The sequence below is a fragment of the Poromitra crassiceps genome (assembly GCF_964638095.1).
Source record: "Poromitra crassiceps genome assembly, chromosome: 1".
NCBI lineage: Eukaryota > Metazoa > Chordata > Actinopteri > Beryciformes > Melamphaidae > Poromitra > Poromitra crassiceps.
This window is the reverse complement of record NC_139623.1, coordinates 48,507,419-48,521,051: the sequence shown is the minus strand read 5'-3', so window position 1 is coordinate 48,521,051 and position 13,633 is coordinate 48,507,419. Positions and strand designations below refer to the sequence as shown.

General features: G+C 43.9%; 1 protein-coding gene across 1 annotated transcript in view; it reads left to right on the top strand.

The window, feature by feature from the left end:
- Window positions 1–206: 206 nt before the first annotated feature.
- The window catches only part of vps37d (VPS37D subunit of ESCRT-I), a 74,589-nt gene continuing 61,162 nt past the window's right edge, over window positions 207–13,633 (top strand). The window contains exons 1-2 of the mRNA XM_083638109.1: window positions 207–372; window positions 7,534–7,705. Of these exons, the coding sequence (XP_083494235.1) occupies window positions 250–372; window positions 7,534–7,705 (295 nt within the window). The 5' untranslated portion in view covers window positions 207–249. The remainder of the gene's footprint in view (window positions 373–7,533; window positions 7,706–13,633) is intronic.

The window sequence follows — 13,633 nt, the reverse complement described above, 5'->3', positions numbered from 1 at the left end:
CTGCGTGGTCATTTTTGACCCCGGTTGTGTATTAAAGAGTTAAGGGAGGGGATAGCATCCCCCCCTACAGACCCCCCCACTTCAGTATAAGGGTTTTATTTTGAAACGTATGACCGGAAGTCATACTGTTTATGCTGGCTATCTTGACACATGGCTGGTCGCATCTCATCGCATTCCAATGTGAACGACATGTAACCGAGCGGGCTTTATGTTTCCAAGTCGTTTTCAGTCGCAATTTGAAGGAATAAAATGTCCAGCTATAAGGAGTCGACCTCTTGTCCTGACGGCTACAGGGCTTTAAGTACGAGTGAGCTGCGGGAGCTCTTACAAAACGACGACAAAATGGACCAAATCATTCGACTCAATGAGAAGGTAGGTTGTCAGAACCTATTTGTTGGTCCCCAAAGGAGCAAACGATCCTGTAATATCGCCTTGTATCATCCGTCCTTGTATTGTAATTGGGGTGTTTCATAATGTCCTCCCCGTGCCTTTCTCCACTCCTCAAAATGAATATGTGTGGTGTCTTTTGTCTTGGCAGTTCAATGTGTGTAAATCAGCTTTACATGGCTCATCGATTGACTGCGTGGCTCGAGGGGTTAGATTTTCCAATTGCTTTCCATCACCCGCACTAATAAGGTGTTTAATGCTAAGGAAACTACGGCGAGGCAAATAACATAAGTGTTTTGTGGTTTGCGCAGAATGATTCATGCAGGAAGCATCGATACCATTCAAGGCAGCCCCCCGATACGTGCAGTTCACAAACAACGTGTAGAGACGCCACGCCAAACTGCACTCAAGAATCTGGTGATTTAAGGCTGCTTTGTTTTGTCGGCAGTCCCACACAGCTGCTAGAACATGATTCACGGCTTTTTCTGATCCTTTAGTGTGCATTTTTCAACTCGGCATTGATTTAATATGCCAAGCACCACTTATTCCAGTGATATTTAAACTTTTAGCGGTAGCGAGCGGAGCGAACACATTTTGAATTGGCAATTTAATGGAATTAAAATGTGGCTTGGTGCACTGCATGCATGCCGAATCGAAGAGAGGTTTCTGTCAGAGAACCTCAAGTCGTATTTAATCAGGTTTGTACCTTTGCGGCAAAGCAGTGTAAAAATACAATTAGAGATTTTTTAACAGAGTTTGGTTATATTTTCTCCATATAAGAGCCAGGCATTAATGATATCCTTCCTGTCGTCAAGATATACAACATCTGTCCCCCCCCCCACACACACAAACTCTACTAGGTGTTCCGTGTTCCCAAACTTAGTTATGGACCCAATTTGTTGTTATGCCCTGAGGAAGCCCATCTGAAAGGAACCTTTGTTAGTGGTGATTTAATACATAATTGCACAGCTGTCATTGCTGTGGGTGGGGTGATCACAACAGTGGGTACAGTGAAACCTGATCACAGCGGTCATCCGCTACTTCCACTGAAATAATTGGGACATTCCACGATTTCATGTTGCTGGGGACCTCCCGGACCGCCAAGGATAATACCCACTGCATTCCTGTCTCTACCAATACCTAAACGCCTCTTATTTGCCTTGAGGTAGAAGCCGATTGTCAGCTGACTCTACTTTGAAAGAAAAAGCCGACTTATTTGGATAATCCTCTGCCCATCTCTCTTCTTGGCTAAAGCTCTGTTCACACCGAGATATTTATTTTTCTCTCTGTCGCTCGATTCAACCCTTTGGAATCGCTCTGTCGCTCTGTTTAAATCGCTCGTCAACAGGCACAATAGTTGACAGACATTTGGGGGCTATAACGTTATGCAATGTCATGATATTTGTCCACTACGAGCCACCGTAGTTGTTTACAAGCTAAGCCTATCAGCGTGCTCCTAACGCGAGCCGGTAGTACAGACTTCACTTCATGTCAGCTGTCGGCCTGTCAATCAGCTGTCAATGCGGTTTGTTGCCGCACAATAAACCAGCGGTTTGTTCCAAGCCAGTGTGATCCTTGACTTGCTCTCACACGGCAGCCAATCAGCGTTGGAACAGCGAGCGACTGATGCCAGCGTAATTTTGCTCGAGTTGGGATATTTCATCTCGGGCGACGAGCAAATTTTCTCCCTATCGCTCTGTCTCTGTCGCTCGGACGCCCAGCGATTTTTCTCCCGGGCGAATATACGCTCAATCGCTCGTTTGCATTGACTTTGTATGTAAACTCGATGCCAGCGAAAAACTTTAATAGGTCGGTGTGAACGCAGCTTAAGGAGGACATGACAGTTGAAACCTCCCTGTGTGAATGAATCAAGAAAGATGGAGCCAGCGTGGAATCTAACTGAGAGGTCAAACAACTCTCCCCTGGGAAGAGAGCAGGTACTCGAGTCGTCTCGGAACCACAATCTCAACATCTCGGGATTGGGGAAATGCTTTACTGCATATTCATTCACCCAGGTTGCAGCGTATCCGTCATGAACTATTTGTGTTTGCAGGAGGTGTTTGTCCTTTATATAGCCTGTCCCCCAGGGATGCAGTGCTAAATGAAATGCCAGGGCAAACTCTGACCTCAAGATGGTGATCCTAACCCTAACCCATCTTAACTCATTCATGGCCAAAGACGTCTTTGACGTGTTATCAGGAATAGCCCAGAGGTCCAATGACGTGTTTGACGTGTTTTTGTTTTTATTAGTGCAGCGCGTAGTTCAAAGACTTCCCCAGCCTGTGACATGTTATCAGGTCCCTAGCCTCAAAGACAAGCCGACAACATGAGATCAAACACATACCGCAGCTGTTGTTTTGAAATGAGCAGGAGGAAAAACAGAGAAACGCACTTCCTTGTGCAGAGGAGAAACGCCCCTCGGCGCGCTGCACGAGCTGGTCGGCTTGATGCAGGGCAGCGGACATCGATCAGTTGTTCGCGGTAGTCAAACCCGTGACCAACATGATCGATCCTGGTCCCTGGACCCCGTTCCTGTGTCCCAGCCCGAAAGAGACGAGACGGAGTCACAACTGTGTGAGGAGGAGGAGAACAGCAGCCTCGCCACAGAAATGGCTTTCACACAGAGCCAAGCAGCACGGCCACTTTCCTGTCGAGGGCGAGGAAGACTGGACTCCAATGCGACAGGACCCGGATGATCTCGCGGTAAGGAGTGTGTGTGTGTGTGTGAGAGAGAGACTACACTGATCTCTCTGCATTCTATTCTATGATCACACTCACTCACACTGAGTAAACTGTATTGTTGAATGTAAAAAAAGCACTTCATGTATATATATATATATAATATTTTTTTTTTCTTTTGTGTCATAACGAATAATATTTACATGTCTGATGTCAATACAGTTCAAAATAAAAGAATTGAGAGCGAGTTCTGCCTGAGATTGTGTCTTTTACAAAAATGCCATTTTCTGCAATTTCTCTTCTCAGAGAGACCTTTTTGGTGAAAACAGGGTGTATATAAATGGCTATAAGTAGAGTACAGAACATGCTAAAAGCTCACTTTTTTTTTCCTGGTGAACCCAGAGACGTACATCTTCATTTTGAGGTATTGCAAATCACTTTGGTGCTAATAGATAATTTACTGTGGGTCTTGAAAGATGACCAACAATTATGAAAATCTTTGGCCTGTGCTAAATATTGGCAGTCCTAAACTGGCCATGAATGAGTTAAAAAGGGCCGGATGAAGTATATTCTAGTCATCTGGTCGCAATTCCTGCTCTATATGAAGACATTATGGCGCATTGGGGAGACATAGCTTCACAAAAACTCCACCTTAAACACTTGCGCTTAAACTGTTCATTCACTGTACACTTCATTCCTATGTCCATTTAGTTGTTTAATGTTTACTGGTGTTTATTGCTGCAGATGACTGGCCAAAGTGTGAGTTTGATTGTAGGACATTTTTCAGAGCGATTGAATAAAGAGGCAGAGAGACCGATAGATAACTCCTTGAATGCACTTACACGTTGACTCTGAGTATCCCTTAAAACTCACCCCTAATGGTATCGGAGGAAAGTTCTCAAGTTTACTGGCCTTCCACTCAAGAGTAATTTCTCCCGGCCTCCTGCAGACTTGGCGCAAAATGAAGACTCCTCTTTCATGGAATTGGTTTCGCACCCCATCAATTTCACTGGAGACGGAATGTTAAATTGGGAGTGCAGGAGCCTAAATTATCCTTTAGCCTCATTTAAGAGAATCCGCCTTCAAATTGTCAAAAAGGTAGAAGACAAACACCTTATTTACTACATCTCCTGCGGTCACAGATGCGTCAAAGCACACAAAACGACAGCCGCACCGCTCCTATTCTTTCCCAGAGAGATGCTCTGGCACAGTCCTCCCAGTCATCCGTCAGTGATGGTAAACACTGTCAACTCTGCTTTACAGCCGCAGCATCAAAACACAAACGCTCGTTCGACCCCAAAGGCTGTAGAAAGTGTCTGCTTGATAAGCAGGCTAGCTAGACCAGCCATAGCAGGAAACGGAAGGTCTCCCCCCCCCCCCCCCCCCCCCCCGATTCCTGTTTAGAGAAAAACGGGACTGATGACGGGGATGTAAGACTCAAAGGAGCGGGTGTTGTCATCTTTATTGTCGCAAAGGAACTTGAAGGGAGAACAGCAGATCTGTCATGACTCTTTTCGCACGCAAACGGAACTTCTTTTGAACTAACGGGCCGCACTCAAAAATTCCTCTGAACTCGGTGACTCCGATTGCCCCGCAAAACATCCTTTTGATGACCCATAAATGTGAGACAGATGCGCAGCAGCGCAGCAACACTGGGCGGCAAAGAAACCGGCCCCAGGTCCAGTCAGAGTGTCTGTTGAAAGAAAACAATCAGGCAAGAAAAGGATCCGACTGGGCAGAGTCACAGGAATGCTGAGGCCAATGGAATATATGCAAGAGAGGATTCAGATTTGTGCGCTGGCTAAAATGCGCTATGAAGCTCTCACAAAGTGGTGTCATGTTGGTGTCTGGGACACCAGGGACTTTCTTTCCAGCCGTGACGCGACCGTGTTGGCAAGGCTTGAAGGGGTGTGGCGTTCTGTTGAATAATGTATTGTTTTGAGTCTGGCACAGAGATTCTGAGCTGTTTCAACTGGTGATCCCTCCTCGTAAACTCCTCTCAGTCAACAGCCATAAACATACTGAATGGTGACCTCTGACAGACAAATGTTGAATTGAACTTTCCTTTTTTTCCAGGCTGTATCTGATTTAATGATTGGAATAAGCCTTGAGGCCCTGAAAATATGCCATATTTCTCAAGAAAAAAAAGGTGCGATAATAGAACTGTATGGTAGCAAAAGAAACCTAGCTATTTTAGTGAAATGATAATATGACTGTGTTGTGAGCTGTCAATATTAACAGCTTTCTTCCAAAGCCAGAGTCTGGAAAGGATTCCATTGGGAAATGAATGTCTTTTCATTTCATGCATCAAATCAAGCGTTCCCATTAGCATTTACGTTCCATGGCTACACTATGAGCAATAAGCACAGTGACCAATCACAGCTGCAGATTGTGCCCGTGAGCAGCTTGCCATCATCTTCGTACATATTATTATCCACATGATCATTTAGCATTATTGTGAGACATTTGATCATCAAATGAGTAAATATACAGTACATGGAAACTCATGCGTGAACATTACATTACATTACATTACGTCATTTGGCAGACTTACAATAACACATTTTTGTCAGCAATAGAGCAATCAACTATGGAGCACAGTCTATGACAACTACAACTTCTGAAGGAACAGTGGTACAAGTTTAGGTTAGTATTATTTTTTTTATTTTTTATTTTTGAACAGCTGTCTACAGCTGCAGTATCCAACTCATAGTAATACAGCCATACATCTTGATGTGAATAAGGATCAAACTGACACTTGTGCTGGTCTAGAGACTCCTGCTACCGTTGTCAGAAGGACTAAAGACAAAAGCTAAAAAAAAATAAGTAAATGGCAAAGAAAAAAAGACAAAATGGTAAATATGTAAAAATATGAATGAACGGGTAACAGACTTCCCTCCTCCAGCAACTACTGTCATTGGTGCCCTTGAGCAAGGCTGCTCCAGTGTTCTGGGTGGCTCCCAGTGCGCAGCACTAGAAGAGTGTGATCGTCCTGGACAGCTCCCAGCTGTGAGTGCATGACATGTAACTGTTACTGTGCACTGGCGTGGGGCAGCAGCAGCACTGGAAAAGAGCATGCCGGTTAAGAAGACCCAGAGAAATATTAGCCATGACAACTTTCCCTACGTGTCATGGAGAAGTCATGCAATTAATTGGCAAAAAATGCTCCGGACTTCTGAGATAATCCCTTGACCTTTGCCCTCTGCACCCTGAGCCGTGCACACAACAATTTTCTGCCTCTGTACTAAGGATACACAACGACATCGTCACGGCAACGTTATCGGCCAAGAAAAGCTTTCAAATGGAATATCCGCATCGGCCCGAAACAAACATTTCAGCCGATATGACGATATGATATAAAATGACACTTTAAATAATGCCCAAATGCTCGATGCTTGACTCGACGCTCGACAGCATATCCAGGGCTGTTGAGCCCAGCTGATGGTTGGTCGCGCAACACTTTTGAAACGGTCTCTTGAGAGATATGATGGCTACACTATATGACGTCTTTAGCAACAGAAAAAAAAAGTGTGTCTGATGTGCTGTCTACAGGGATTTGGACTCAAGAGGAAGGTGAAAATATTACAGCTGTTAAGAACCCGTTCCTCCTCGGAGTCAGTGAAGCAGAGGGGAGTGACGCTGTTGCTGGGAGGAGGGGGGCGGGAGGTGCCGTCTCCTGTAACCGTGGAGACGACTGAAACATTTTGCCAAAGTCTAAATAAAAAATGTAATGCGACTCTTTTTATTTCTGTCGACAGACACTTACCAAAACCTACCTTTACTTTCACGTCACATATGCCTGGTTGTGGTGACTAGTAGGCATGGGTCGATTTCCAGTTTTGCCGGTCCTTCTCCTTTTTCTTCTCCTTTTTTATTTAGTTGTTGGTGGTTGGCAAACCAGCTTAGAGGTGCATTATCACCACCAAATGGACTGGAGTTGCACTAGTCATTTATCGCCTCCACTGGGAAGCACTGCTCAAAGTGCGATACCTAGTGGTAAAATTCGGTATACCGGTTCGGTTCAATTAAATGTTTAACATCGAACCGGTTTTATAATTTTTTCCACCGACCCATACCTAGTGACTAGATGGTCTCAGGAGAGCATCATGCAAGCTTGTAGGATGAAATATGACATGTTTTACATCACCTAAGTTCAAGTAGTTTTCTTATTCTGCCCAGTTAATGTGTACATTTTGAAAAGCGTTGTATTTATGTCTGCATCTGCCAGTGTGGGCCATCAGGATAAGAGTAGGCATAATAATGTATAAATTCCACTACAGGAAAGACTTTATGTTCTCTGAAATTAAGTGTGTGTGGGGGGGGGGGGGGGGGGGGATTACGGTAAACGCATACGGTATATCTGCATCGGCATTCAGCCCAAAAAAATTGGAAAATATCAGCATATCGGAAATCTGCAAAGAAAATCCAATATCTTGCATTGCATCCCTAATCTGTACTTGTGTTCAGTTCCAGGAGCTGCAGGTGGACAGGGAGATGCTGCTGAGCACCAACAGGAGCCTAGCTGAGGAGAGCCTGGCCCGGCGACCCCGCCTCAATAACGGCAAACTCCAGCTGGCGGAGAAATACCGCGAGCTGTCTGCCCTGAGCAGCGTCTGCTGGGAGAAACAGACTCAGCTCGGTGAGTTTACAAAGGAGGAAAATGTGATGAGCGGTCTTCCTAGTTCCTACTTCCCCTGTTGGGACGGCGATGGAAGATCACCGTCGAGGCACGAGTCAAGAGTAGTGTGGTTGTGATGACGGTTAACACTGAGGTGACAGTGTGGTTGTGATGACGGTTAACACTGAGGCGACTGGACGGGTCGATGTGGCCTCGTTGCTCTTGAACACACTTTTCCGATGATGATGGGACTACTTTCGCTTTCACTCGCTCAGGAAAGCAATAAAACCCTATCGCCATATTACCAACGAATACAAACCAAAAGCATGCAATCACAGAAGCTCCAGCAGGGAAAGGTTTGACCCTAACCTCAAAAGGTTAGCAGTAATTATACGTAGGGCTGGGCGATAAAACGATGTCGAAAATTTTCACGAAAAAAACGGCCACGATAACGATGATAAATTTATGAGCTGTAATTTCGATAAAATATTTTCAGTGTTGCGTTCAAAACCCCTCAGAAACATGACCGCAGCTTAGCACAGCAATGCTTATTGTGAATAACGTGTCGTTTTTGGGGGGTATTTGAAGGCAACACTGAGTGGAACCAATGGCATCAATGGAAAATAAACCATGTGATGCACGCGTTTGCGGAATAATCCATTTCTCTGCTCAGAGCCTCGCAGTCGGCTGGCTCTTCTCTTCTCTCAGTTAGAGCCTGGCCCGGCAAAACAACAGTAACATATACAGAGGGAATTAAAATATGTCAGGCCGTGGATTTGTACACGGGAGATAAAGCTGCAGCAGACAGTAGTTCTGGTTATGGGTAGCGGTAGCTGGCTGTCATGAATGGTATCAAATTAGCATCTACATCGCGTTAGCTAACGCTAACGTTAGCTTACGCACTAACGTTAATATCTTCATACTTGACAATCTTGCTAACGTTATGCTATCTGTTAGATAGACCATCTATAGCAGCTATCCGAATAACATTACACATCTATGGTTTAAACAGTCTTTGCTTCCTTTATCAAACCAACAGCAGCTAACTATAGCTGCATAATCAACACCTAGCCTTGGACCAAGACGTTCATTGCACTAAAACAACATAATGTAATACACACAACAGAATAAGCACACCAAAGACCAGTGGTATAAGGGAAAACAAGTAACAAGCATAGAACAATTATAATAAGCTGAAAATGCAAATGGATCAAGTTACATTAAAAAGCCATAAGTGAATAATATGGACAAACAGATGACTAAATAAAGGGTTATCATTTAATGACAACAATAGCCAATGAGCTGCATTGAGCCTCTCTCATGAGAATACTTTGAATTGAATTCAACTTAATTGTAACCGGTCAGAGATTAATAGAGTCATATCGAATACATTCTATATCGCTCTGCATTGAATTTTAATTGTGCCCCTAAAATTCTTCACGTGCTTTTTATGTGCAATTAGTATTATTAATAAATTTATATCGTGATATATATCGACATCGATCGATATAAGAAAACATATCGTGATAAAAAAAATTGCCATATCGCCCAGGCCTAATTATACGTAATTATTCCACAGCGTTCGCTTTACCTCGTCGTTGCCCCAAAGACAAACAGCTCTTTACTGGATAGTTGAAATAGAAAGAAAGCGGTATCATTTGAACACTACCTTGAATTATTTTGAGAAGCCGTGCCTCTGTACACGGTGACTGAATGGCACATCGAGGTTAACAACACACAGAAGAGAAGAGATGAGCTTTTTATGTCCCAGTTGCATTCACTTCTGTCATAGACGTGAAGAAGGGGAGGAAAGGAATGAGATGGCAATATCCCTCTCTCGCTTGTCCGACTGTCCTCCTTTCAATTCCTTCTCAGGGACCCAGTCAACCCCAATATTCTTCTAGCATTCAAAACCAAGACAGCAGACACATGACTGTTGACTCCCCTCTCTCTCCTCACGCGCTCCCTCTCCTCTCCCCTCCCTGACACTGTATAGCTTAGTTTCAGACAGACGGCGCTGTGAGTGATCAAAGCAGAAGGGGTGAGTTTCACATGACGGTACAGAGAGGCTTTGGCAGGAGTTTGCTCATGGGAACAAAACGGAGCATATCAAATGCCAGCAGCAGGAAGCTTGCAGCAGTTGTCAAAGGAATTGTGTGGGGTGGGCGGGGCCTTGTCTTTGTTTAGGCAAGTCTAGTCTCGGGCTCCCAGACGTTTGGTGAGCGGCGCCAACAGCGCCACCTACACCAAACGTCTGGGAACATCATCGTCAAAATCTGTCTCTTCCAGGCCAGCGAGAACGGCCGGAAAGCAGACACGCCTACATTTATTATTTGAATTGTATTTGGTAGCGGCAATGCAATGTTTCATAGTTCCAATACAGAGCATGACACTGATGTGCTGCAAAGAGAGTTTATACCTGTTGTTTATTTTACAATTTTCTTCCTACCCGGAAGTGGTGCGCCCACCATTGTCTTCCGTAGTGAAACACGAACCCGGAGAATTGTAACACTGAGAGAGCTTCACAGCGAAAATGGATGTCCCGAGAAATGTAACGTTATTTGAGTCAGTTTTATCTGATGTGTGCTCAATCCGCAAGATTGGTGCAATTAAGGATTTACAGCGGCTTTGTTTAAAGCTGTAAACACAGGACAAGAAAGACGTGCTGGCTTGTTTACCAACTGGTTAGGGTAAAAGCTTTGTCTATCAAGCTTGGCCTACTGTCTGCCACTTGTTGTCGGCACATGGACACTGCTACTGCATGTCTCCACTAGGGATGTCGACGGTTAACCGCCGACAACGTCATTGGTCGGTTAAGCATGTCGGTCAAACGGTTAATTTACATATTAAATTGGCATACAACGTGTTGCCAATATGGTGTTTTTTTTCCCTCCTTCGCGGTAAGCAACAATGTTAACTAGCCTAAGTAGTTACTGTAGCAGCATTATATAGGAATTAAAAGCTCCTGCCACTGCCAGAACAACATTCATTTAGAGAAAGGCTTTTCCAAATGGAAAAGCAGTGTGCACTGTCCGCCTCTCCCCCCGCGTGCGAGATGTGCTCTGTGATAAACTCAGCTCCACACATGCGCCACACCCCCGCCCCCCCTCTGCTTTGACCAGACGGGAGAAGACGCCCTGCCCTGTGCAGACTACAGCGAGCCAGTCAGTCATGCTCCTTCTGTGTTCCAGCCACTGTCATGAGACCATGAGGTTACTTTCAATGACGCGTTTCAAAACAAGCTGCGTCTTCCACATCGATTCACTGAGGAATCCACACTTTTACCGTAAATTGAGTTATCTCCGGGTCTGTCTGTCTCTCAGGTGTAATAATCCCACAACGATTACAGCAAGAGTGAGAATGCTCTTCTAAACACATCGGCTATTAATATATAATTATTTCTCTGCATCTCATATTAGATCGGTAAAAAGTTTGGACAGCCTGCCTCATTTGTTCATCCTCCCGAGTCCCGCAATGCTGACAGCTGTCAGCGTGCGGACTTGCTGCACTCGTCGTCATGTCGTGCAGCCGGACACACAGAGAGCATAATAGCCACCTACAGCCCTCGTCGCAGATAAAGAGAGAGGGAGAAGCGTGGAGAGAGAAGCAAACTATTTTTTTGCAGATCTCAAAAGCAGGTAAACCACTGTTGAATTAGTGAGAATGTCAGAAGGAGAGAGCAATAAGCGCTTCGTCAGTGCGCCCTGCAGCGTGAAGGCTTGGGGCGGTGTCTTGATGTGCTATTCAAAGTGGAAATTCGTTCAATTAGCGACACGTTTCGTTCTGAGCTTTTAAAATTAGTTTCTGCTGGTTTTATTAGACTATTTACGACACATGCAGTAAGATAATTCATTTAAGAATTGTGAGCGTGAGTATGGGTTTTTTCCCTCCGTATTTCCCCCTTCTGCAAATGCGTGCAGCTCCTATCATAGCCTATCCGAGGAATGTTTTTGTTTAGATGGCTGGAGGATTTAACTTGTCTTCTCGTTTTGTTAATGTGTTTTTTTCTGCTTGTAGATGTAAAAAATAAACGCTTTCTACTGAAAAAAAATCAAGCATTTGGTAGGCCTAAGGTTTAATGGGGCACAGACAGTAAAATAGCGCATTTTAATCTTCTCGGTTAACCGACAGTTGTCGGCTAATGAGTGTCGGTTGTCGGTCAAGAAAAATTATGATTTTCGACATCCCTAGTCTCCACCGGCCCCAGGTAGTAGGGGTGGGGGAAAAAATTGATACACCACAGTATCGCGATATTTTGCCTGACGATATTGTATCGATATTTGGACGCCAAGTATCGATATTGCAGGCCACCGGGCTACTAGAAACTTTAGTTCCAAGGCCAGCAGTAAACAAATGGTAGCATATTTTCATTTTGTTTTAAAAGTAACAGTTTTGTCATAACAGTAATTTACAAATTCCCCAGTTACTGAATGGTCTGCACAAGATGTTTTGTGTAAGTGAAGTGAAGTTGCAAAAACTACATAAGTACAGTAGTCCACACACACATCCAGTTAAGGTGGACTGTAAGTAGACTGTAACAAACAGTTCAGATTGTCAGGTGCATGCAACTATGACATGACTTTATGAAAGTTGTTGGTCTGTCTACTTGACAATGTTGCTGCAATAAAATGGTTGAAGTCAGATGTACAGACTGAAAAATTGTTCTTATATAAACCAGATGTTGACAAAGTTTTCCTTTGGGGACATCATTTGCAGTTGAAAAAGTAAGAAATCGCAATATATCGAGATATCGCAATATTCAATATATCGCAATATCGAAAATATCGCAGTATCGCAATACTATCGTATCGTGACTCAAGTATCGTTTCAGTATCGTATCGTGGGCATCTGGTGATTCCCACCCCTACCAGGTAGGGATGGTACCGTTCACATTTGAACCGATACCGGTACGATACCGGTACCTGGAATTCGGTACGGTACCCAAAACGGTACCATTTTCGGTACTTTTACACACTTTAATAACAAAAAAAATTACAGTCCAAACTTCTCAATTTCAACATTGTTCTTTATTTAGAACATTATTTATTTAGCACCAGACAAAATAAAACTCCTCCCTACCTCCCTACCTCTCCCCTCCCAAACCAAGAGTTGTAGCAGCAAGGTTAGTTTAGTGGGGTTGGGGAAATGGGGGGAATAGTACTTAGGGGCAACTGATGTCCAACACAGCTTCCAGCAGGGCCTGGTCTTCATCTTCGAAGAGCTCCCCAAGTGCTGAAAGTTTCTTCTGCTTATGGAGTGGTATCTGAAAATAAAAAAAGGCATCGTGATTCATCAAGCATTATTTGTGTTATCAATAGAAAGAAGTGTCAGTGCTATGCACATCTTAATAAAAATTACAATTTATTGTTAGTAGGGATGTCACAATATATCGTCCCACAATATATTACGATATCAAAACGTGACAATATGTATCGTTGAGATGGAATCTCATATCGCGAGAAAAATAAGCTGAACATGGTGGCACTGATCTGCATCTGATTGCATGCTCGCTCTCCTTTTCATTGCTTTGTTTGAACAGACGAGGGACGTTACAGACACGGAGGAAGAAAATGGTGAAATTACTCAAATTAGCGTGGAGGATGCCCCTTCTCAACTTACAAATCGATCTAAAAAAATATTGTTAAAATATCGTATCATATCGTTATCGTGAACCCAATATTGTGTATCGTATCGTGAACTGAGTGTATCGTGACACCCCTAATTGTTAGTAACAGCTTACACTATGAATAACACACCCATTATCACTCATTATGCAAAATAATTATTTACCTGAACCATATCCACCCCTGTGGCACTCATTGACTTTCTGGCTGGGTGAAGAAGCTTTCTTTGTCAGGGTGAATCATGTCTCCTCCTGTGCGGCTGTCACTGTCACATGGTGACCTAGCAATGAAAGCAAGAGTGCAACGTTAAATATCACGTCTCACG